General features: G+C 44.7%; 1 protein-coding gene and 1 pseudogene across 3 annotated transcripts; both read right to left on the bottom strand.

Moving 5' to 3' along the window:
• Nucleotides 1-321: 321 nt before the first annotated feature.
• Nucleotides 322-16,129, bottom strand: LOC148535458 (galactoside alpha-(1,2)-fucosyltransferase 2-like). 3 transcript variants are annotated; one of them, XM_088462633.1, is made up of 2 exons: nucleotides 16,087-16,129; nucleotides 322-1,563 (listed from the first exon to the last, which is right to left on the bottom strand). In XM_088462633.1, the coding sequence occupies exon 2, from the start codon at nucleotides 1,527-1,529 to the stop codon at nucleotides 501-503; it is 1,029 nt and encodes a 342-aa protein (XP_088318759.1). In that variant the 5' UTR covers nucleotides 1,530-1,563; nucleotides 16,087-16,129; the 3' UTR covers nucleotides 322-500. The 3 variants fall into 3 exon arrangements, with proteins under 3 accessions (XP_088318759.1, XP_088318757.1, XP_088318758.1); XM_088462631.1 differs by lacking the exon at nucleotides 16,087-16,129 and adding an exon at nucleotides 14,917-15,319; XM_088462632.1 differs by lacking the exon at nucleotides 16,087-16,129 and adding an exon at nucleotides 7,094-7,149.
• Nucleotides 16,130-25,693: 9,564 nt separating this feature from the next.
• On the bottom strand, nucleotides 25,694-25,812 carry LOC148535457 (5S ribosomal RNA; annotated as a pseudogene).
• Nucleotides 25,813-26,459: the final 647 nt, after the last annotated feature.

The raw sequence follows: 26,459 nt of genomic DNA, 5'->3' as shown, positions 1-26,459 counted from the left end.
GGGGGAAAGCCTGGATAACGCCACCTCCAGGTGGTGTTATTATCACAGGGCTTTCCGATATTTTTTCACATTTTATTTTTAGTAACTTTGGCCAGATCACATTTCCCATTACAATTATTGGAAATGCGATCTGCTTACTAAAAATAAGTGATGCTTAGGGGTTGGAGTAGAATTTTACGAATTCTACTCCAATTGCCCTGTAATAAATATAGGTGATACTAAAATAATGTGAAAAGTTTGTGAAAACACCCTTTTTCACTTTATTTTAGTAAAAATAATGTTAATAAATAGAGCCCTTTTTGAGTAAATAAAATCGAATGATTCTTTACATTTATTTATTGAACCTATGTGCACAATACAGTGTTGAAAATATTTACCCCCAAAATAATTAAAAATGTGGAAACATTGTCTTCACATAACATCAGATACACAATATGCAATGTCAGCTACTCTAGTACAGTATAGTATTTAAAACCTCATGAAAACTCACTATGGAGTATTTACTTTTCCAAAAGTGGGGAGAGATCTGCAGGAATCCCAATCCATTCTGGCAGAAAAGCAGCTTCGTACTTGAAAATTTTAAGATAAGGAGAATCTGGCAAAGTAAAGTTTGTAAGGTAGATGGTCTCACCTCCAACCAAATATGCAGCCCAGTACCCAAATGTCCCTATTGTCATAATGGTGTGGTTACAATGTGCCAGGAGGGCAAAGTCCCGGGCAGGTGATCCTTCCTGGCCATCACCAGCAAAGTGAACATCCCCCAGTGAATTATCAATGTTCTCCTTGCACCAATCCATACCATTACTGGTCACCACAAAGAGAGGGTTCTTATATTTGTTTCTGAAATAGCCCATGGCTTTGTCCATGTACCCTTTGCCAGCTACTACACCTTTTCGTAGCTTAGGCATAACTTTTACATAATCTCCCCTGCGGACATGAACCCCAATGTAGGTCACATTTTCCCGCTCCCCTTTCAGTTTTGCAAGATATGAATTTGCTTCTTCCTTAATATAATCATGGAAAGTGAATTCTCGTAGAATCTCTTCCCTTATGTGATGGTAGAAGGTCCATGAACAGGGTGTACCACAAAGCTTTACGTATTGCCCAGAGATGTTTAAATATTCTGGAGACATCCAATCACGTAGCCCATAGTCCTTCCATAAAATACGATCTGCTGCTTCCTGGTGAAGTACGGGCAACTTGATCTTAAATATCTTTCCCAGCTCACTGTGCATGATGGGTAAAACATAGGCTTGTTGTCCATTAAGCTTTGCCAGAGCATAGAGTGCTGCATACTCCCCCATTTTGTTTCCTAGACGTGAGCTAGGACGGACTGTCCATATCACTGTATCTGGCCTGACATTGCTTGTTGCTGTCCTGTTTATTACAGCATAGTCACTGTGGATGTTGCTATTTTTGTGGAATATTGGTACAAGTCCTCTCGGCCCTTTGGCATGCCAGTATAAAGCAATGAAAATAATGAAGAATGTCAAGACAAGGAAAAATGCTTTTGCTGATTGCGTGTTCATTTCCCAGCCAGATCACTTCTTGCAAATGGAAGCCCTAGAGACAAAATGGAGGTCAGGTGTGAAGCGCATAATTTACACAAGAAAAAAAATTCTTCTGAAGGCTTCAATAATAATAATAATAATAATAATAATAATAATAATAATAATAATGTCATGAGTGTCCCTCAATGCATGAAATAGAACTTAGACATATTTTGGCTCATGGGGAATTGAACGCATTTTACGTAAATAAAGCAGGCGTAAAATACTTCGGAAAAAAAAAAATACAATTCTATATATTATATGTTATTTTTCAGCAGCAGCCTATGCACCTAGTTTATGGCAGAAGTACTGTATTACATGTACAGAGATCAGGGCCGCCATCAGGGGGGACTGCCGGGACTGGAGTCCCGGGCACTCGAGGGGCCCATCCGCTACTTCCCTTCAGCCCCTGCCACAATTAAAGTAAGTAACTGTTACTGACAGGCCTGGCCGGGGGGCCTGCTCCTACCAGCGATCTCTTTTCCCATCCATCCACCCACCGCCACTGTTCAGGACTGGCTGCGGGAGAGGATGCTCTTTAAACACAGTTGAGCAGCAGGACAGCTTCACTTCTCTGAGCACCTATTAGCAGTTATAGAGGTGCTCAGAGAAGCAGATCTTTCCGGCTGCTCGACTTAGCACTATCGGCAGGAGTGCATGCATCATGACAGTGTCACATCAGGGCAGATTACTCTGCTATGTGCCGGCTGCTTCATCAAAGCACAAGAGCCAACTAAAGACAAAATGGTTGACCAGAGACCAAAGAAAAGGTGGTAAGTTTGCTGGGGAAAGGGACGGGGGATTTGAGACTGGTTATTACAGGAGGGAGCTTTTTTGTGATTTTTAAAGGGGATAACTTGCTGTGAGTAGATTACTGAAGGAGAGGGAGTTCTGTAAGGTGATTATTGAAGAATGGGGGTGCTGTGAGGTGATCACTAAAGAGGGGGAGCTGTGAGGTGACTTTCTGTGAGGTGTGCCATGATGTGATTACTGTAACATGGTTAACTCCACTGGCTCCAGCTATTTTTAATTTGCCTCCATTTTCTATAGAGGTTCTCTGTATAATGGGGGCTGAGGGCCCCTGACTATTTTGTCAGTCCTGGGCCCCACAATTTCTGATGTTGGCCCTGACAGAGATCCCGCCTGACCGTATCAGTAGAAAACTCACACTACCCAATTTGCACACAATTTCATACTAGGAAATGTCATACTTATATAATAGAATAGTGTCTGGACAGTTATAAATTGATACGAAACTCACATTTACCATGTAAAACAATAAAACACACACACACACTAAATTCTTTAAAATACAAAAACTTTAAACTTTTTCCTGACTTGGTCCAAATGAAAATTTCAATGATGTAATCTAACTAGATGGCTGCAGTTTCAGAAAACATAATAACTACACTAGATTTATATAATAACAGCAGGAGGAGTCTTAACACAAGTGGCTGCCGATGGTCATCATCATCAGTTTTCATTTTACACCAGGAGTCCATTTCCCACCCTATTATTGCCTCTCTAAGGGCTCCATTTATGGATGTGCCATAATCCCGTGAGCACTTATTAAAGGGCTTCTCTCCTACACTCTGTATTTAGCAAACATCGGTTAGCTTAGCTTACTGCTGCTTGTCACCATACCACTTACTCCATCTATAGATGGTATTAGTGGTGAGAGACCCTGTTGTTGGCAATCGGGACCCAGCAGAAGCCTCATGTACTTTTCTGAGTCCCTACCGGGTGGAAGAGCAATGCACATGTGCAAATGGCTGTCACACAAGCACATTGCTCATTAGCCTGTAGCGAATATAAAAATTTGTTGGTAATACTAAACTAAGTATACTGCCTGTAGAGTAATAGTTTCTATATTTTATATATTCATACCTGGGGTGCCAATTATTGAAGATGGAGTCTCTAATATATATATTTATATTAAATTAGAGAGAAGGACGGCACTCATGAGACTTTGTAGGTTTTAAACTTAGTCCTTTAATCCTACGTATTTCTTTCAAAGCGCACCTGCAAGCGGCACTTTGGCTGTTGCTAGGTTACGCGTACTGTGCATGTCTCCCTGTTGGACGCCGGCTGATGACATCATAGGTGCTACGACCATTGGGTCTGGCACGCGGCTGGGCGGTCTGGTGCCGGCGTCTCAGGTGAGTTGGTTAGCAACATTATTTGTGTTTATATATACCTGTGAATTGTCGTTTTTATTTTGTACTGTTGTCCCTGACGAAGGGGAAGACCCCAAAACTTAGGATTAAAGGACTAACTTAAAAACCTACTAAGAAGTCTCATGAGTGCCGTCCTTCTCTCTATTTACTACATTGAGCATCTGCTTTACACTCAGGAAAGGCACCTTAAGCAAGTATATCTCATTTGTTGTGAGAGTGCCGGGCTTTCTGCAAAATATATTTCAATTAACATACGTTTTATCTAGGGATGAGCGGGTTCAATTCTCAGAGAACCAAACCCACCTGAATTTCAGGGATCCGGGACGATCTGAGCCGGGACGATCTGATCTCCCTGTCTGCTCCGGATCCCTCACCAGAGGCAAAACCTTGCGATCCCGCTGTCGGGTGGTGAGGTTTTGTATTGAGCGGGCTTAACACTAATTGGCGGAGAGAGCCGTCTGTCATGGCTCTCAGCCAATCAGCGTTTAGTCCATTTAATATGCACACAGTCAGGAAGCAAAAGAAGATGGCACCCACCATCCCCCACTGCCGACACCCCCACTGGCAGCATCCTCCACTGCCCACACCACCGCTGCTGCCCCACATGCTGAGGACTCAGTCAGCGACCCCCACACTGCTGACATCGCCGGTACCCTTCACGGAGGACACTGCTAGCACCGCAGCACTGCCATTCCATGTACTGAGGACACCATCAGCAACCCCTGCACTACCGACACTGCTGTCACAGTAAGTGCACTATTGGTGTATCCAACCCACACTGTATAACACACTGTATCTGTGTTGGAAATTGGAAGCTGAACTGCCACATGTTAGTGCCACCCACTGTGTCACTTAGCTTAGTCAGCCAGCTTGCCGGATGCAACCTTTTGGCCTTAACTATATGAAAAAAATATATTGTGAGGTGGTCAAAATTGATTGGAAATGACTGGAAATAAATGTTATTGAGGTTATTAATACTGCAGGAACAAAAAAAAATAAAAAAAAGGGCCCATTTTATGTGATTTTAGCTGTTTATTTATTTATTTTTAAAAATCCAGATCAGAAACCAAAACACAGAAGTGAGGTTTTGGCAAAGCCAATCCAGATCCAACACGGGGGTCGGCACACATACATACATACATATTATATATATATTTGAAGAGCATGGCTCCCCACGCCCTTTGTAGGCTATCAATCTTGAACAATATGTGCGAAGTATTCCAACTTATTTTACTATGTCTTGTTATCCAACCCTGATGGTAATATTTTACACAAATAGATTTTTCTAAAGAGGTGTGCTGGATTTTGGCCGCATTGGATTTACTATTACAAATTATGTTATGCTGGCACACGCAGTTACTAAAGTTGTGTGCAACCTAATTTTTCTGTATTATTAGAGAGCAATATATATATATCTATCCATCTATATCAAATACATGCATACGTATGAAATATGATTCCAAAAAGTGAGTTCAAACATGAAGTTCAAGCTCCGATTAACTGATTTTATTTATAGGCAAAAATAAATTATACAGAATATGTTATACACAGTAGTGACATATACAAATTATATTTTTATGCTTCCTAAGAAATAAAACTTAAACAGACTTAGACAATTAATAATAACAAATTATATACTTGCAGGCACATAGTTACCGTACTTCCTCCTGCACAACGATATATGTTCTTTGTCCTCTCTCCCTGGACTCTGGACTACATTGTCCTGTACTGTGATGACTGAGCTCTGTCTTCTGTCCTCACCTTACCTCTGTTCTAACTGAGCTGTATTTCCCTAATATTTATACCCCTAACTTTCCATTAACTAGTTCTCAGAGCCAATTCCTGTGTGTATACTCTGATCTATACACATACATCACTTTCTTCAAAGGAACCTTATTCGATTGTGTCATAAACAATACGCTTTGTTCTGCTCAGAGGTGACGTTTGCTGGAGTCGTAAAATCTAATATGCAAAGGTTTTCCCTTTGCTTATTTGGAGTGTAAACATAAACAATTGGGACTTGTTTGTGATTCAATTGATATTATGTTGTAAGCTCCTCTCTCTGAACAACAGGCCAGATAACATACAAATGCCAAGGGTATGTATATACAGGAAGGGTTTATAGGTACATGAAGAGTATGTGTGCGAAATTATATATATATATATATATATATGAGAAGTGTGTGCACGCTCTCTCAGTAGCACACTCACCTCAGGTACCACCTTTTCTAAAGGGGGCGGGCACTTTGCTGCATTAGGCCCCACTCCTACTCACCCACGAATCGCAGAATAATTTCATCAAAGGGGCAGGGCTTCCTCAGTCAGCCACAGTCATCATTGGGTGCTGCTGCACTGCATGATGCTGCCGGGAGGCAGGACACGGGAGCCAGCCAGGGAGCCCCTGGATGACTGCCCAGCCTATAATCCGGTCCTGACATGGCCGCACATAGCAGTAGCCAAACAAAGCAGGGATGCCGGCCGCGTCATGAAGTCATTACGCAATGATGTGGTAGTGCAATTCAGGGTATGGCGCTGCCCGGGAATTTGTTCTGCCGGGTAATCCTGCGCTCCGTCAAACTGGCCCATGTGGACATCGGCCCTTCTGGTATTTGCCAGAAGTGCCCAATGGCCAGTCCGGCCCTGCTTCAGGCCACAACCGAACCCACCACCGCGACCACCACGGGTGTCCGATCCATGCCCCCCCTCCGCACGGGTGTCCGATCCACCCCCCCCTGTGGGTGTGTGGTCCCCCCCTACTACCACATCCTCTCCCCCTGGCTCACCTGTCTTCTGCCGGCGAGTCCAGGCCACATGTCTGTAGTGCCCCAGAGCTCTAAGTTCTGGGGCTCTGCAGTGCAGACACAGCAGGGATGGATCTTAATAGATCCCTCTGCTGTGGCTGGTATGTCAGTCTTCACAGGCTGCTGTTTACATTATCGGGGGCTGAACAAACACCATCTCAGGATGGTGTTCAGTAACACCATTAAGGTCAGAAATAAATGCTTTTTCGGAACTTGATGAATGGCCATGACACTTATTTTTTTACAAAGCATGAGATGAATAGGCCCCTTAGTAACAAACGGAGGGCAGATGGTGAAACTTGAAAAACAAGATAAGAGACAAATCATAAAACTAATTTTTGAGATTGAGAGAAATAAAATATACATCCACACGTGGGGCAAAAAACAGCCACCGATTGTGCAAGTTGTTGCACTTTAAAAGATGAGAGGTCTGTAATTTCCATCATAGGTACACTTCAACTGTGAGAGACAGAATCAGAACAAAAAAATTCTGGAAATCACATTGCATGATTTTTAAACAATTTATTTGTATATTCTTGCGGAAAATAAATATTTTGACACCTACCAACCAGCAAGAATTCCAGCTTTCACAGACCCGTTACTTCTTCTTTAGGAAGCTCATCTATCCTCCACTCGTTACCTGTATTAATGGCACCGGTTTGAACTGGTTAACTGTATAAAAAGACACCTGTCCACACCCTCAAACAGTCAGACTACAACCTCTCCACCATGGCCAAGACCAGAGAGCTGTCTAAGGACACCAGGGACAAAATTGTAGACCTGCACAAGGCTGGGATGAGCTACTCGACAATAGGCAAGCAGCTTGGTGAAAAGAGATCAACTGTTGGCGCAATTATTAAAAAAATGGAAGAAATACAAGTTCACCGACAGTCTCCCTCGACCATGGGCTCCATGCAAGATCTCACCTCGTGGGGTATCAATGATCTTGAGAACGGTGAGGGATCAGGCCAGAACTACACGGGGGGACCTGGTCAATGACCTCAAGAGAGCTGGGACCACAGTCACAAAGGTTACCATTAGTAACACACTATGTCGTCATGGATTCAAATCCTGCAGCGCCCAAAAGGTCCCCCTGCTTAAGCCAGCACATGTCCAGGCCTGTCTAAAGTTTGCCCGTGACCATCTGGATGATCCAGAGGAGGATTGGGAGAATGTCATGTGGTCAGCTGAGACCAAAATATAACTTTTTGGTATAAACTCCACACGCCGTGTTTGGAGGGAGAAGAATGATGAGTGGCATCCCAAAAACACCATGCCCACTGCGAAGCATGGGGGTGGAAACACAGAAAAAAGGAAATTGCCCTCCAGAACACTGTAGCCAAATCAACAAAAAATACTTAAATCCTACATAATAATAGAGATTCAGAGGTATTCGTTACATAAATTTGCAAATATATGAATAAACGCCAGGCCAATCGTCAAGGCTCCTCTATACTGGCGTCCCTAACATTAAGGGGTTCACGTCGGAGAAGCAGGGTACCCCAAAAAATTCCAGCCAAGGACCATCCCCAGGGCATCACATGAAAAGGGGGAAAAAGGTGATAGTTAAGTGTAAAAGATAGATGTGTAAGGATAAATCAATAAGTGTTAATGAAATGTGAAAGAATTAAAATTACATAACTAAAACAATTAGAAAAGTGATAAAAATATTCTATGTGAATTAAGTGGTGATGCCCTGAAAAAGGTCCAGCCAGAACAACTTCGGGGGTCCCACTCCCAAATGCTCACCCCAAAATAGTTATTGCTACAGAATAGTAGCACCCACTCTGGGTCATATAATTACAAATTGGTGTACTGCATGATAACAGCACATGTGTAAGCTGAGAGCTAACTCACCTTGGAGGTACATCAGAAACCTCCACATGGCACTATAAGGACCAGCACCTCCTCCTAATGCTGGCTCCCTTCATGCCTCTCATGACTGCAAACAAAAAGTTAATTAACACTTATTGATTTATCCTTACACATCTATCTTTTATACTTCACTATCACCTTTTTCCCCCTTTTCGTGTGATGCCCTGGGGATGGTCCTTGGCTGGAATTTTTTGGGGTACCCTGCTTCTCCGACGTGAACCCCTTAATGTTAGGGACACCAGTATAGAGGAGCCTTGACGATTGGCCTGGTGCTTATTCATATATTTGCAAATTTATGTAACTAATACCTCTGAACCTCTATTATCATGTAGGATTTAAGTATTTTTTGTTGATTTGGCTACAGTGTGCTGGAGGGCAAATCCCTTTTTTCTGTGTTCAGTGTAAACCCCGCCCTTTACAAGCACCTGTGCTAAGTTATTAAGCTGATCTGAGCAACCACCACACTTTTTGTTTGGGGGTGGAAACATCATGCTTTGGGGGATGCTTTTCTGCAAAGGGAACAGGACGACTGATCCGTATTACGGAGAGGATGAATGGGGCCATGTATTGTGACATTTTTGGGAAAAACCTCCTTCCCTCAGTAAGGGCATTGAAGATGCAACGTGGCTGGGTCTTCCAGCATGACAATGACCCCAAACACATTAAGGAGTGGCTCCATAAGAAGCATTTCAAGGCCCTGGATTGGCCTAGCCAGTCTCCAGACCTCAACCAAATAGAAAATCTGTGGAGGGAGTTGAAAGTCTGTGTTGCCCGGTGACAGCCCCAAAACATGACACTTCTAGAGAAGATCTTCATTGAAGAGTAGGCCAAAATACCTGCTACAGGGTGTGCAAACCTGGTCAAGAACTACAGGAAACGTTTGACCTCTGTAATCGCCAACCGAGGTTATTTTACGAAGTATTGAGTTAAACTTTTTGATTGTCCAAATATTTTTTTTCATAAAGAATATACAAATAAATTGTTTAAGAATCATTCAATGTGATTTCTGGAATTTTTTGTTCTGATTCTTTCCCTCACAGTTGAAGTGTACCTATGATGGAAATTACAGACCTCTCATCTTTTAAAGTGCAACAACTTGCACAATCGGTGGCTGTCCAAGTACTTTTTTGCCCCACTAATAAATATTATATATAGAAATATAGAGATATAACATATCCAATGCTTACTTAATATGTTACTACCCTGTGTGCTTCAGATGCTGAGCGTGCTCCCACAGAAATGTGCTGTCACCAAACTCTGACTGTCTGCAAAGCTTCACCGTAACAACCCCATTAATAATTAATCCCCACAGTATCAATTATATTTATATCCATAAATCCCTAATTATCTCCCTTCATCCTTGTAATCAATCCAAATTATCCCAACTAACTTCTTAAACATTACCTTTCCTGAAATATAGGGGTCATACTAAGCCTTGGATGGAGATGAAGTGAAGGGAGATAAAGTCCCAGCCAATCAGCTCCTAATTGTCCTTATTTAAACACAGCCTGTGACATGGCAGATAGGGGCTGATTGGCTGGTACTTTATCTTCATCCAAGGCTTAGTAAATAGACCTCATACTTACATGCTCTCCTGCTCACTTTTAAATATGTGAACAAGCCTGCCGGGCGAAACTATAATCATCTCTATCCCCAAACAGACGCTGCCGCCTCGGGAATCTGACCACAGAGCAACAATATGCAGGTAGACTGTGATGTAATCTGCTAGCAAAGTGGTTCTCAAACTCTGTCCTCAGGACTCCACACAGTTCATGTTTTCCAGGTCACCCAGCAGGTGCACAGGTGTATTAATTACTCACAGACACATTTTAAAAGATCCACAGGTGGAGCTAATTATTTCACTCGTGATTCTGTTAAACTGTTGAAAAGCTCAATTGATCATCAGTGCATATTTTTTTTACAGCCAATATATTAAGGGCAATAATGCTTATTCAAATTAAGTCTGGGTTTAACTAACTACATCTATGACATATTTGTTGGAAACTATTACCATCAGATAGCTAAATGAATGTTCAAACACAAATGAGTCATCTCTTTAACCTCATTTGTTACTTATACCCCTTTTACACCAGAGCAAAAACCTGGGTTATTGCTGGTTCTACCCGGGTCGCAGCTCAGTGTAAAAGGGTCCCCGAAACATAACCTGGGTCAAGTGACCCTGCAATCCAACCCAGGTAGCTACCAGGGTTGGACCCAGGATGGACCCAGGTAATGGTGCAGTGTAAACGGCGCAACCCGGGTTATCTGACCTGGATCATGCCTAAAATGAGCGGATTGGTGGTTGTGGAGCAGTCACCTCCCACTTTTTATGACCTCACAGGTTTAGTAGGGCAGACCTGAGTTCAGTGTGAACAGGGCTGACCTGGGAGTAACCCAGATCAAAGGTGCAGTGTAAATGGGTCTGACCTGGGTTTGACCAGAGTTGGAACCATGTCCAAAAACCCAGGTCGGACCTGGGTTTTTGGTGGAAAATAGGTATAAATGTCAAGTTGAATTATGCTCTGCCGTGAGCAAAATACTGCAAACATGTTATAATAATGTGTCGGCTATGATTTATTCTGCATTGTCAGTACAGAGATATAAAGAAGTGTGTTTCTGCTGCCATTAAAACTAAAGCTGGCCACACACTAGACCAACTTACATCCAACCAGCCAACTAGTTGATTGGTTGGAATGAAAATCTGGTAAGGTATGAAAGCAAATAATCAGCAATTTGCTCCCAAACGCCGGAAAATGGACAAAAACTGTTGTTTGAACAAATTGTTTAGATCAAACATTTAACAAACTTGTCTGAACGACCATTTTCATCTGTTTTCTGGCATTTAAGAACAAATTGCTGATCATCATTGACTCCATTCCTTACTAGATTTTCATTCCAACCAGACAACTAGTTCGATGGTTGGATGAAAGTTGGTCTAGTGTGCGGCCAGCTTTAGGCCTGCATTCAATTAGCGGCAAAAAGTCGGAATCCGCGAAAAAGTATCGCTGATGACATAATTTTGCCAGGCGGAAACTTTACACCGTATTCAATTCCTAATAGTTTTCGTGTACAAGAAAAATGCAATGCAATGGGCAAAAAAAAAAAAAATTCACCCATGAATAGGTGCCGGAAAAAAGCCCCCCCAAAGGATATCTGCATCAGAAAAGCCCTAGAGAAAAGAAAAGAAAAAAAAAAAGGGGGGGGCACCCCAAAAATATTACTTTGAAAATGTGGGAAAAAAAAAAAGTGCAAAGTGGGGGGTACAAACTTAAAATAACTAGCAAAATAGCCTTTTGGGGGGGTCTGCAAGTATGGGGGTGGTGTTTTTTTGATTGCAGGTGCTTCTACTACTTCTTTTCTCCAATAAACACTGCTTTATGCTATTCACACCACTTGTGCAAAGATGCCAATTACAAGACAATGACACACCTTAGCTACCCCAAATACGTTTATTAGGGCTAATTGAGGGGCATGTACATTGTTCGCCAATGTTAGTGTATCTTTTGGGGGGTGTCAGGCTGATTTCCCAGTTTTTTTACATCACTTTTTGTCTGTTTGAGTTTCGCTGGGTTGCGTTTTTGCGTCCTTTGGAATTGAATACGGCGAATAGCGGGGGCGCGAACTAAAAGTTTTTGCGGCCAAAACACGCGATGTTGGTGAAAAGTCCGGCATGCGAAAAAGTATTGCGGGTACGAAACTAATTGAATACGGGCCTAAATGTAACATCCATATATCTGAGCTGCATCTTAAGTTATATTCTGTTTGGGAAAACTCTGGTTACATTTGTAACAAAAATATGCCAGGTTTACTATTGGAGAGCAAAGATTAACTGTCTGCCGATTCTTAAGAAATTTGGCTGTTACCAACTTAACATGTTGTAAATGAATAATTTGACATCGATACCAGTATTCTGCATGTGGGTCAAACTTTTTGATATAATCACTGATTGAGTGTAGAAAATTCTGTATCACTAAAGAGAATTACCCTCAATAAACAAAGTGTAAACTTTCAAAAGTAGATATATGTACTATAAACTATTAACAATAATCGCCTTTGTTTGTTTGACACAAACACTGATTTTTTATTCCCACAGCATTTTTCTACTTTTTGTACGTCATTTTTTGAAATATTGGCCAGTGTTATACTTGGCATAAAGTTGATCCGCAATGTAGTTAATAGACCGGCGGACACAGGATTAAAGATAGGCGTTGAAATACAGATGCCTATTTTAATTCCGATGCAGGAAGACCGACCCCCGCCATCCCGATAGTCGTGTGCCGGGCAAGTATAACACTTAGCCCGGGGATGGGGGAGGGGGGGTTAGGCACCTCCCTGGGGAAGGTTAGAGGTAGGCTGGGGGAAGGGGGGGGTGGTTATGGTTAGGTACCCCTAAGGAAGGGTTAGGATACTTACCACTGGGTGTTGAGATCTCCTACTGTTGGCCTTCCACTGTTGGGATTTGAGCAGTTGGTATTCCAATCCCATTTCGTTGGTCCATCAGGTGTCATGTACAAAGGAACATTGATGTCGATCATTTTCCCTAAATATTCTAATTTTATATAATAAAAAGTTTTAATTTATTCATATACATATAAGAGTGCCCCTAACAAAGAGTCTTCTTTCGCTCTTTTCTGAACCCTTGATTTCTGACTCACCACCAACAATAAAATAGGAAGCAATCTGTTACGTTGCTCACAATCGAATCTAGTTGGTTCCATTCACACATCTATATCTTGTTGTATTAGTATTTGTGATAGTTTTTATATTGAGTATACTGAGCCAATTTATTTTAGAAATTACCAGATTGAATTGTTTTTTAGAGTACGGGTCCCAACCCCACCCTCAATGCTCTCCCTCTCACCTGTAGCTGGTCAGGGTCTTGTTCTGGTTATGTACTGTACTGAATAGCGCCTACATTTTAATCACACCTAAACACATGTTTATCACAGGAAAATACACAGTGATAAAACTACTGAATTCCCCCCAGTGATGTACAGTAAATAGGGCAGGGTGCAAATTATATGGCAAAACCACATTTATCCCACTTCACATTTATGTAAAAAGTAATTGTAGGATAAAATCAGATGATGGGGATCTGCTGAGAAGATCAACAGCACTAGGGGACCTATTCATGATGTTAATTATCGGGGTCTGAACGGACCCCGATAATTAACATTCTAACTCGCCGCGGCCACCGGAGCAATTCAGCATTGCTCTGATGCGGTGGCAGCTGATTTGAAATCAGCTGACCCCGCGAGCGGCTTCACTGCTCCTTTTTGGAGCAGTGAATCTTTTCACTGCTCCTGTAGGAGCAGTGACGGTCGTGCGCATGCGTGACTTACAGGTCATGCATGCGCACAAGATCCCCGACGTCCGGCGGAAGGAGCCGGACAGGGGCGGAGGGATCCAAAAGTATCCCTTCTCGTAACCTGGACCTTCTTCCCATAGGAAAGAACAGGTTGCAAACCACAAGCAGGGGGTATTTGCCATCTGAAGATGGCGAATGCTCCCGCAGTCAAGCTCCGAATATATAATATTTTTGGAGCTTGATTACTTCTGTCCCCATACTAGTGTATGGGGACAGCGGGCCATTCCGCAAACAGAAGGTAAGTAGGAGATATCCGTGATATCTCCTACTTCACCTTCTTAATGAATGGCCCGAATACTTAATTGTCACAATTGCAGGTGAAAATGTGCTTTTTCACCTGCTTTTGTGACAATTAAGTGATGATGAATAGGCCCCTAGGTGATAGTTTGTTTGCAAGGGAGAGATTGGAGGATGAATTACATGTATGTGTGTATGGTTGAACCATGTGTTAGTAAATAGAAGAATGAAAATAACTGGAGGTGCAAAAAAGATGTCAGGAAGAAGGCTCTGGCAGCATTGAAAGGTTTTTGGAAGATCTCAGAACTGTTAATTTGCTACAGTCCCAATATTATGGGGTCAATCCTATTCCAGGTGAAGGCTGCAAGTTGCCGTTGCAATGGCATTAAAATGCCAGCAATGGACCGGCACCTGACACCCTTCATGTATCGCTCCGAGCCCAAATTCACTTAATTTTGCTCAGAGCCCTATGGGGCTGCTAGCAATTTTAAGCAGATCTGGGGTGCCGTAAAGTGCAGCCACTGCCGTTATAACTCGCACCCACGAGATCTTTGCAGCTAATAGGATTGACCCCTAAGAGGCAAATAAGTATAGTTACAAAACTAGACAGTGTCTTTCTATTGCACACACACAATCCAAGTCAGGCAAATGAAGAGTAATAAATTGTAAATACTCAAATTATTTGAATAGATCAATATGCAACATGTATACAAATATATAGATAACAATACACCTAAGTGTTAAACTAATCAAAACTCTTCAGCCAAAATATACTCATAAATAAGTGGGAAACAATCTATATGCAGGAAGCTCAGTGACCAGAGGAGTGAATGACAGGTCCTCCCAGCATCATTATAAAAAAACAAGCTCTGATAACCACTCAGTGCAGCAGCATAGAATTACTATACCTGGATGATGAACAGTCTTGATTTAGGAAAAAAACTCCATGCTTGAATGGCTGCCCAGATAGAAACTGCAATAATAGTGAGCGGCAGTGACTGTAGAATGGACGTAGGATTTAAATCCAACCTTCCAGCAGCAATCAGTGAGCAGTCTGATATAGATGATGTTGGACTCTGCTGTGTGGCTGCTTGTTATAGACTGGTCAGGCAGTGCAGCTGTTGGATCAGTGGCTACATGAAGCCTAGTGACTGAGTTGGTGGTAAAACCAACCAGGCTCCAAAATTAAATGGATGACCTGCTGTACACACCTGGTGGGGTTGAAACGGGCTCAGCAGTTCTTGTAATCAATACAAACACAAGGTAGTAGTGAGCTCACTGAAGATGGCCTGATTCAAGGCCCCCATACATCAACAATTGATTGCAGCAATCGTGCAATTTGCAGCTTTCCCTTTTTCAATCGATTGTGGCAATTCTGCAATCGATTGAAAAAGGGAAAGATTTTTCTACACAATTGATTGCAAATTGCACGATTGCTGGAATCAATTGCTGATGTATGAGGGCCTTTAGATTTGGGAAAGACACCATACATCAGGAATCGATTGTGGCAATTCTGCAATTTGCAGATGATTGTTTAAAAAATCTGCAATGTATGGGCTTTACAGATCACAGATTGTAACCAAAAAGTGATTGGAATTGTTCATTCAGACTGTCCAACATGTTGTATTTCACAGATGGATTGAGGCTGTAGATTGCTAGTGTATGGAGATGATCAGCAGATTTGCAGACTGTTACTAGTAAAGTAATGGGCCTTTCAAGATTGGCATATCTGTGTTTGCTGAAAATGATCTGCAAATCACTGAAAAAGATCTGTAATGTATGGGCGCAGATTGCTAGATTGGGAAATGCAAAGATTGGGAAACAAATCTTCTAATTGTTCAATTGTGGTTTTCAGATTGCTGATGTATCTCTATACATCACCAATCTAAAAACCATAATTGAACAATTTGAAGATTTGTTTCCCAAACTAGCAATCTGCGCCCATACATTAGCAGCGTGGCTGTTGGATGATTAGTGGCTACATGAAGCCTAGTGAGTGAGTCATACCCCTTTCACAAGAGCAAGTAACTGTGTACCTGGACAATCCATGCTGCAATGTAAGGAGTGCAAATACATACATTTTGTTGCATGCTAGGTAAATACTGGCAGCTTTTGCATGTAGCCCACAGGTACTGGGCAGCTTCATTTTTACACTGCCATTTAGATTTCAGTTTGCACACGCCCCTCCCAAATCTACATCTCTCTGCACATTATACATCTGCCCCACCTGCAGTGCAGCATAGTTTTACCAAGATACACAGTAATACCCCTTTTCCACCTAAATTCCGGGTCTGACCCAGAGTTGGAACAAAGTTCCTATCCGGATCAGACCCGGAATTTTGCCGGCGCCGACTCGGGATATTCCCAAGTCGGCGCCGCTCACACCAGAGTCGGGTCTGCATAGACCCAGCTTTCCCCGCGTGAAAGTGGACACTTGGAGATGACGTCATCTCCAAGTGCCACTGAAGCCGGACCAATCGGCCGGCTAGCAGCGCACTCCAGGTCATCGTGACCCGGAGTGCGCTGTTCTCATAGCAGGGTTTCATGGGCTACGCCCGTGTTAAACCCTACTATTTACCTCGGTTGGATTGCCGGGTCACTCGACCTGGTGATCCAACCATCTCCCCTTTTACACCAGGGAGCTGCCCGGGTTAACCCTTCAATAACCTGAGTTTTAGCTCCGGTGTAAAAGGGGTATCACTCACTAGGCTACATGTAGCTACTAATCATCCAACAGCCACACTGCAAGTTTATGTATATCAGCTGCCCGGCCAGACTATTACCTCTTTTCCACCAAAAACCCAGGTCCGACCTGGGTTTTTGGACATAGTTCCAACCCTGGTCAGACCCATTTACACTGCACCTTCGATCTGGGTTACTCCCAGGTCAGCCCTGTTCACACTGAACTCAGGTCTGCCCTGCTAAACCTGTGAGGTCATAAAAAGTGGGAGGTGAATGCTCCACAACCACCAATCAGCTCATTTTAGGCATGACCCAGGTCAGATACCCTGGTTTGCACCGTTTACACTGCACCATTACCCGGGTCCATCCTGGGTCCAACCCTGGTAGCTACCTGGGTTGGATTGCTGGGTCACTTGACCTGGGTTATTTTTCAGGGACCCTTTTACACTGAGCTGCGACCCGGGTAGACCCAGCAAAAACCCAGGTTTTTGCTCTGGTGTAAAAGGGGTATATAACAAGCCACCACATAGCAGAGTCCAACATCATTTATAGCTGACTGCTCACTGATTGCTGCTGGAAGATTGGATTTATATCCTACATCCATTGAACAGTCACTGCCGATCACTATTATTGCAGCTTCTTTCCACATAGCATTTCAAGCATGGAGTGTTCCTCCTAAACCAAGACTGTTCATCATCCAGGTATAGTAATTCTATGCTGCTGCACTGGTGGTTGATATCAATGATTGTTTTTTATATTTATGCTGGAACCTATCATTCACTCTTCTGGCTACTGAGGTTCCTGCATATAGATTGTTTCCTACTTCTTTACGAGTATATTTTGACTCTAAGGCTTTGATTATTATAAGACTTAAGTGTATTTTTTTCTATAGGTTTGTATACATGTTGCATATTGATCTATTAAAATATTTTGAGTATTTACAATTTTAAACTTTTCATTTGGCTGACTTGGGCTGTGTGCCCAATACAGAGACACTTTATTTTATCGCTGTCCATCTCTCCTATTACACTATTTTTGATAAAACTGAGTATTATAGGCACAGCTGCTGTTGGTGTTTGAATACTGGACTAATTGGTCTCTAGTTTTTCATTAGGACTGTTGTATTTATTCTCATGTAAAGCATATTGTATGAGTATTTAGAAGAAATCAGGTTACCTGCTCCATCAAAGTCTATTATATAAATATATAAATCGGTGTGTGTATATATATATATATATATATATATATAATTTTAGGGGTGTGCACCGGCCACTTTTCGTATTTTGGATCTGGATCTTTCTTCGTGTTTCGGATCTGGATTGGTTTTGCCAAAACCACCTTTCCGTGTTTTGGGTTCTGGGTTTTGTGTTTTGGATCTGTATTTTTTGGGAAAAAAGCATAAAAACAGCTAAAATCACAGAATTTGTGGGTTTTTCTGCTCCTATGCTATTATTAACCTCAATAACCTTAATTTCCACTCATTTCCAGTCTATTCTGAACACCTCACACCTCACAATAGTGTTTTTAAGTCCAAAAGGTTGCACCGAGGTAGCTGGACGACTATGCTAAGCGACACGAGTGGGCGGCACAAACATGTGGCCCATCTAGGAGTGACACTGCAGTGGCAGACAGGATGGCAGTTTGAAAAACTAGGCCCCAAACAGTACATAATGCAAAGAAAAAAAAGAGGTGCAAGATGGAATTGTCCTTGGGCCATCCCACCCACCCTTATGTTGTATAAACAGGACATGCACACTTTAACAAACCAATAATTTCAGCGCCAGGGTCTGCCACACGACTGTGGCTGAAATGATTGGTTCGTTTGGGCCCCCACAAAACAAGCTGGCAATTAATCTGTCCCTGCACAAACTGGCTCTACGGAGGCAAGATGTCGTCCTCATCCTCCTCATCCACCGATTCCTCACCCTCTTCAGTGTTGTGTACATCCTCATCCTCACAGAGTATTAACTCGTCCCCACTGGAATCCACCACCACAGGTCCCTCTGTACGTTCTGGAGGCTGGTCTCCCTGAAAGAGTTGATAATTCATTTTATGAACATCATCTTCTCCACATTTTGTGGACGCAACCTCCTACGCCTTTCGCTGACAAGGTTCCCGGCTGCACTAAACACTCTTTCGGAGTACACACTGCAGGGGGGGCAACTCAGGTAAAAAAAGAGCCAGTTTGTACAGAGGTCTCCAAATTGCCTCTTTTTCCTGCCAGTACAGGTACGGACTGTCTGACATGCCTACTTGGATGCTGTCACCGATGTAATCCTTTAACAGACAGACGCACGCTTGTCACTGCTGCTTTGAGGATGCAGATGTGGCTACTGCCCATACATTTCACACACAAACACAGAAAAATAGATTATTTTATTTTGTTGGAGCACACTTTGAGGGTTACACCACCCTTTAACAGACAGACGCACGCTTGTCGCTGCTGCTTTGAGGATGCAGGTGGAATCTAGGCGGGATTTGGAACCGGGGACACACTACCTCCATCAATTGTCTAAATCCCACTGCACTAATGGCGGATACCGGACGCACGTCTAACACCAACATAGCAGTCAAGGCCTCAGTTATACATTTTGCTTCAGGATGACTGCTGTCGTACTTCATCCTCCTCGCTAAGGACTGTTGGAGGGTCAATTGTTTAGTAAAAGTAGTGGTGTTCCTACTTCCTCTCTGGGATGATGAACAACTCCCAGCAGCAGCAACAGCACTAGGAGGAAGTGGTTCTTGATCTTTCCCTATTTTATTTTTATCGGAGAAAGTTTGGTCCTCCATTTATGTTATATTGATGTATACGTGCGGCTAAGGCGCACACAAACACAGAAAATAATTTTTTATTTTTGTTGGAGACTAGTGCACTTTGTGGGTTACAGCACCCTTTAAGAAATGAGCCAGCCGGCCCTTTACTTATGGGACACAGGCGCACGCTTGGCGCTGCTTCTTTGTTGATGCACGTGCAGCCACAGTGCACACAATTCACAAACACACAAAATATTTTTTTATTTTGTTTGGAGTGCACTTTGGGGGTTACAGCACCCTTTAACGGTCAAGCCAGCTGGCCCTTTACTTATCACCCAGGCGCACGCTTGGCGCTACTTTGTTGATGCATGTGCGGCTACTGCGCACACAATTCACAAACACAGAAAAAATATTTATTTTTTTTGCACTTGGGGGGAGCACCCCTGATGGACAGAGCACCCCCTGGACAACACTACAGCACCCCTTTAGGACTGGAACACTGCACAGGACTTTGGAGTGGACACAGCCCCTATGGACAACAGCAGCACAGCACAACACAGCCAGCCCCTTTGGACTTTGGAGGAGTGGACACAACCCCTATGGACAACAGCAGCGCAGCACAACACTACACTGAACTACACTACACTACACAGCCCAGCCAGCCCTAACTCCCACCCTCCCTCTTCACTGTCCACAGCCGAGTGAGAAAATGGCGCCGACGCGGGTACCTTTATATAGAATCCAAAACCCGCGAGACCCGGAAGGCTGGATGATGACGTTTTGCCTCGTTTTCAGATCCATGTCAGGCGGGTAAAGTCGAGCCTGACTCGGATCGGCCTCGGATCGGGGGGGCTCGGGGGGGGGTTCGGATTTTAGAAATCCGAACCCTCTCACCCCTAATATATATATATATATATATATATACTGTGTGTATATATATATAAAAAAAAACATATATAATTTTTTTTCTTCCTCCCTCTGTTTCTAGTTACACAACGACACTGATTTTTCATATTCTCTGGTATTGGTGGATTGAGATCACTTCACAGAAATATCAAAAAACAGATATACTCAATGAATAGTTTACTTGTTCAAATGATCAAGGGAATATACTGTTAGCTTGGCATTGCTGGTATAAAAGTCCAAGACAGGCCTGGCCAACCTGTGGCTCTCCAGTTGTTGTGAAACTACAAGTCCCAGCATCCCCTCCCACCAATCAGCTGATAAAGCATGCTGGAAATTGTAGTTTCACAACAGCTGGAGAGCCACAGATTGACTAGGCCTGGTTCAAGGGATCAGGGGTGGATTGGGATGGAAAACCAGCCTGGGAAATTTCTGGAAGTAGCCCTAATGGGAGCGGGTCTGTTGAGGGGGTGGGGTCTATGGAGGAGGGTAGTATATTCCCTCCTCTTAGGGCCTGGAGGGGCTTTTGCAAGCCACTGAGGGGAGCAGGGTCGGCAACATAAATTTTGGTGAACGATGCACTTTTTGGGGGCCCCCATCCCTCTGCACTAGGTACAGGCAGGGATGGACATACCTGATTACCGATGGGAAGCTGCACATTTTTCGTGCGCCTCCCTTCGCCTTCCCTTTCCCCTCCCTCTCCATAGCCAGAGCTAATGCGGACGGGTGGGATTTTATACTCAAGTCTGCACTATTCAGGGTGCTTGGTGCCCTACATGCCCGTGTAACATGCTTAATGGTCAGACCAGCGCTGCGAACAGGCCTGTCAGTTTGAAAGTGTTTTCTTACCTATATGGTGGAACCTTTGAAGAATTTGAGCCTCACTGTACAGAGGGCCTGATTCAGAGCCGGACGCTCTGACAGAGCACTCACTCGGAATCAGGGCCGTCCCTCTGTTGTTGTTTTTTTAGAGTGACCACCCACAGCTATAGCGAGCGGCCATTAAGATGGTCGCGATGGTCAAAACCATCGCGACCATCGGGCTTCGACGAGACCCTTGTGGTAGGGTCTCGTTGCCGTAAGCCCTGGAGTGCTTTTGGCTCAAACAGAGCCGAAAGCACTCCCACTGACATCACTTGGGAACGCCTCCGTCTGGGCAGGCACGCCCTCGGCACGCCCACCAAAGGGGGCGTGCTGTCACTCAACATTGACAGTATGCCCCCTTTTGTAAGAGACCCGGAACGACTGTTTGCCCATCGCTATCCGGGTCTTGCGCATGCGCACGACGGAGCCGGCTCCATCATGCGCATGCGCACTGGGCCACCATCGACCCGCTTGCGAGCGCTCACCGCTCGTGAGCGGGTCTGAATCAGGCCCAGAGTCTTTAGCCGGCATTCACTATTCATGTAGGAGATCACACTGTCTGGAAGATGCCTGTTTACGTAGAAATATAACCAATATCGCCATCATAACCAGATAATGTTTAGTAACAGAAATTTTTGTGCAGGGCAAAATGTGAATTTCCCTGATGAAACAATTTCTGACTCTCTCCAGGCCCCCCTGTGTTACTCCAGACCCCCATACGTCTCCATCCCCAGGCCCCCCCTTTGCTTCTCCAGGCCCACCGTGGCATTCCAGGCTATTTGTGTCTCTTCATCTCCAGGACTTTCTGCCTCTCTCCAGGCTCCCTTATGTCTCTCTCCAGGACCCAGTTATGTTTCTCTCCATCCCCGGGGTCCCCTGCGTCTCTCCATCCCCAGGCCCAGTGTGTCTCAGCCCCATTCCCCCAGACCCAGCGTGTCAGACTCAGCCACATTCCCCAGCCCCAGTGTGGCAGACTCAGCCACATTCCCCAGCCCCAGTGTGGGAGACTCAGCCACACTCCCCAGCACCAGTGTGACAGTCTTAGCCACATTCCCCAGCCCCAGTGTGGGAGACTCAGCCACACTCCCCAGCACCAGTGTGACAGTCTTAGCCACATTTCCCAGTTCCAGTGTGTGGCAAACCCCTCCCCAGCCCTGTGTTGTCAGGTCTATCCTCCCCCTCCCCACTCCCCCCCCTCCTTCCACCGCCAACACCACTTACTGCTGCTCCACCTCCTCTGTTTGGCTACCCATGGCGCTGAATGTCTGTTGACTGTGGCCGGCGTCACCGTGCGGCTGCCTACTGTTGCAGCATGCATGCAGAAGAGGGGCCGGGCAGCGGAGGGGCTGGAGGCGGAGCCATCAGTAGTGACTGACAGGCTCCGCAAAGGTTTGTGGGAGGAGCTGCTGTGGATCAAATAATGATCCTTTTTTGAATGTATATCTCTCTGTTTTTTTTTTTTTTTAATATAACAGCTTCATAATGGAGGTAAAGTGCAATCAGGGAGATTGCTAAGCTCATCAGGGAGACATGGAGATTGCTACTATTTCAGGGAGACTCCCTGACAATCAGGAAGAGTCGGCAAGTATGACCCGAGGAGCCAAGAACTGCACATTACTATGACACTCTTACACAGTGGCATGTACCGGGCCGAGCATGTGCAGTCAGGCCTGGTGACGGGGGGGGGGGGAACAAGGAATACCCGAACTGGGCCCCGAGGTCCAGAGGGGCCCCAAGAACTGGACTGGCTCAAAACAAGGCCGCCTTGTTCCTGCTGGGATGCGGCTGCCGGGACCCATAGTCACCGCCCAGCCTCAGCCCCGTTTCCCTTGTAGCCTGGCCCGGGCAGCACTGGGCTCTTTTCAGGTGTCTCAGCTGCCACCCAGGCCAGGCCTGATCTTTAAGTGTGCAATGCGGCAACATGATGTCATAGGTCACGTTTCCGCACGTCTTCCAAATGCCCAGCATCAGGTAAGCTGCGCTGCGCTGTAGAGGGGATGGTTGCTACTGGGGATAGGAGATTTTAGAGGAATAAACGTTGCATGCTGAGGACGCTGATGGGGGCTCTGGCAGAGGAAGCTGATGGGGGCTGGGGCAGAGGAAGCTGATGGGGGCTGGGGCAGAGGAAGCTAATGGGTACTGGGGACAGAAGAAAATGATAGGGGCTGGGAACAGAACATACATGCCGACATTTCACTCCCCCCTTCTGGGAGGGAGCTGTCGGGCTTTCTCGGGGGGGGGGGGGGCGGGTCGTGGCAAAAAGGGGGCATGGTCTGGCGGCTTTTTCACAATGCCATTATTAATGGCATTGTGTGGCAGGGGGCAGGGCTACAATGATCCGATTCAGCACGAATTGCATCACCGGCCCCTCCACTGCTGGGATTTTTACAGTACGTGCAGTGGGGGACGGACGGGTTGCTGGTGCCCGGGAGGCTTTCCTGCCTTTCCGGGGGGCCGGTTAGCGCCACCCGATTTTCGGGAGGCTCCCGGCCGAATCGGGAGGGTAGGCAAGTATGGTACAGAAGAAGGTGATAAGGGCTGGGGACAGAGAAAGGTGATGGGGGCTGGGGCAGAAGGTTACACTGGCTGGGGGAAGAAGGTGACCCTGGCTGGGGGCAGAGGAAGGTAATGTGGGCTGGGGATGGAGGAAGATAAAGGGGCAGAGGAAGGTAATGGGGCTGGGGGAGTTAACAATATCATGCTTCAAATATCACACATGCAGGGGTGGAATGTGCAGGATCGGGGTTGGTGGTGAGAAGGTGTGGCCCCCAGAGACATCAGTGTAATGGGCCCCGAGATTTCTGTTGCCGGCCCTGTGTGCAGTAGCACCTCTGGCTGACTATGGGTCTTAGGACCTTATTCAGAGGCGGCCGTACGGTCTACGACCGCATTGCCGCCTCGATGTTTGGATGTTTGCGGGCTCCCTCGAGCGCATGCGTGAGACCCGCTATGACCGACAGAGCCCGGTCGTAGTGGGTCTCTTTCCAAAGGGGGCGAGCTGTCGATGTTGATTGACAGCTCGCCCTGTTTGGAAGGCGGGCCGGGGGGGGGGGGTGGCAGCCCAAACGGAGGCGTTCCCATAGGAACGCCTACCATTTGGGGGAGGCCCCACTGACATCACTAGTGATGTCAGTGGAGAGCTTCCGGCTCTGACAGAGCCAGAAGCTCTCCGGGGCTTACGACAAGTGAGACCCTACCCTAGGGTCTCGTCGTAAGTCCCGATGGTCGCGATTGTCTCTGACCATCGCGACCATCACCGGAGTGGTCATTAGAGCTGTGGGTGTTAACCCACAGCCTAACGACCGAAACAGAGGCAGGCGGCAGTTTCTGAGCGACCGCTTGCATCCTCCGACCGCCTCTGAATGAGGCCCTTACTGCCTGGAGTGTATTGCAGAGGGGAAGGAGACAGTGCAGGAGTAATAAAGAGGCATTATTATCAACATTATTTTTACTAAAATAATGTGAAAATGGGTGTTTTCACACTTTTTTTTTTTTTTCCCGCATTATTTTTTAACTTATCCAAAATGATTTCATAAAAAATATATAATTTTTTTTTTTTAAAGTTTTGTAATAAATAAATCATTTATTCAAACAATGGAAACAGCACGACCATCGCGATGTTTGATTTGAGACCGGTTTCAGGCACCAGGTACACTAAGGGGGTGAGGGGGGAGGCTGCTCAGTTCTGCAGACGCTGGGTGTGGGGGTCATGCTTGGCTGACCGATCAGCAGTGATTGGCAGCACAGCAGACACAGGGGGAGAGGGTGCAGGCAAGCAGAGGGACTGGAAGTTCCCTCTGAGAGCAGATGCTGCGGGAAGATTCTCTTCCTGCAGCCGCCCTCATGTTTATCTGACTGGTTGAAATTTTGAGACAAGAGCAGATAAAGAACTGCCTGGTTTGGTGAAATTACGACCATGCCAGGCAAGTGGTCAAAGGGCAACTGGAGTAGTGTTCGTGAAAAACTACCCATACTGGAGCCTTTTAGTTATACCTGTGTGTAATCTACATTGCTGCCTAAGGGCCTGATTCAGAGTAGTATGTAAACCTGATGTTTTACATTTTACTCCGATGTTAGAAGATCTGTGCTGCACATGTGCAGGTCTCCCTTCGCAATTTTGCTCGCCGTTCCCCCAAACCGTAGCCTGATTGACAGACTGCAGCCGTTTGGGGGCGGGGAGTGGGCGGGACTGGTACCTTTAAAATTAAAGGGCACCCATATGCACATTATTCAACAAAAAGTTATTCTAGCGGAATACAATTGTATTATTATTGACTATATTAGGTGTACAGAATTTTTTAGAACATCTGTGTAATGTATGGCGAAAATATTTAGTTAGGGTAACATACCTCCTAAAATTGCACAATAATTCAGATATTATACTGATTAAGCGTGAGGATTATTACCCTAGTAACCCTTAATATTTATTAATTAATGCAATGCTGTGTACCGCTTTGTCCCAATTAACCTCCTGTATTCATTGACCTACAGTGCCTGATATTCTCAGGTGGTCTCCCATCCCAGTACTAACCAGACCCAATGCTGTATAGTTTCCAAGATCAGATGAGATTGGGCATATCCAGTATGGTATGGCTGTAGGTTTTATTTGTACAATCAGGGAGGTGGAAATGCCCAGGTACATACACAGAGCAAGAATATGAGTAGGACTATCTCACACAAAAAAAGTCCAATTTTATTAAATTACACAACATTTCAAAGAAATTAATGCATAAGCGTAGTTTAATTGTTTCACTTTATAATTTATCACATGTAATTACCAATCCATAAGAATCACATTTATGTTATACATATCCAGGTTCTTGCAAGGGTATTCCACGTAATATTTTGTTTAATAATATATTGTTAGCGTAAGCTAGGCTTAATTAAGTTTATTAAATGCTCTATCTATGTGTATATCGCTTTAAGAAAGATTTCAAGAGTTATGTAAGTCTGGAGTTTCAGAAAAACATGTTATTCACTATACAGTCTAGAATAGAGAAGATAAGCACAATTAAAGAGACAGTCTGAAGATGACTAGACAGAGGATGTTGACCAGAAAGACAGGAGAGAATAACAAGATGCGTCATATTGTCATATGCTTTTCTTATCTGTATGTCCAGCCAGTATTGGGGTGCACAAACAAGTTGTTTGTGCGTTTAGCTGACTCATGGTGACTAACCTGTTTCAGATAGGTATAAATAAACGAGTGAACTGGGATGGTGGTTAGAACAGTCTGACCAGTATCACG

The sequence above is a fragment of the Taudactylus pleione genome, unplaced genomic scaffold, assembly GCF_031769625.1.
Source record: "Taudactylus pleione unplaced genomic scaffold, aTauple2 ptg000051l, whole genome shotgun sequence".
Taxonomy (NCBI): domain Eukaryota; kingdom Metazoa; phylum Chordata; class Amphibia; order Anura; family Myobatrachidae; genus Taudactylus; species Taudactylus pleione.
The sequence above is the reverse complement of the archived record's forward strand: the minus strand, read 5'-3'. Positions and strand labels throughout refer to the sequence as shown.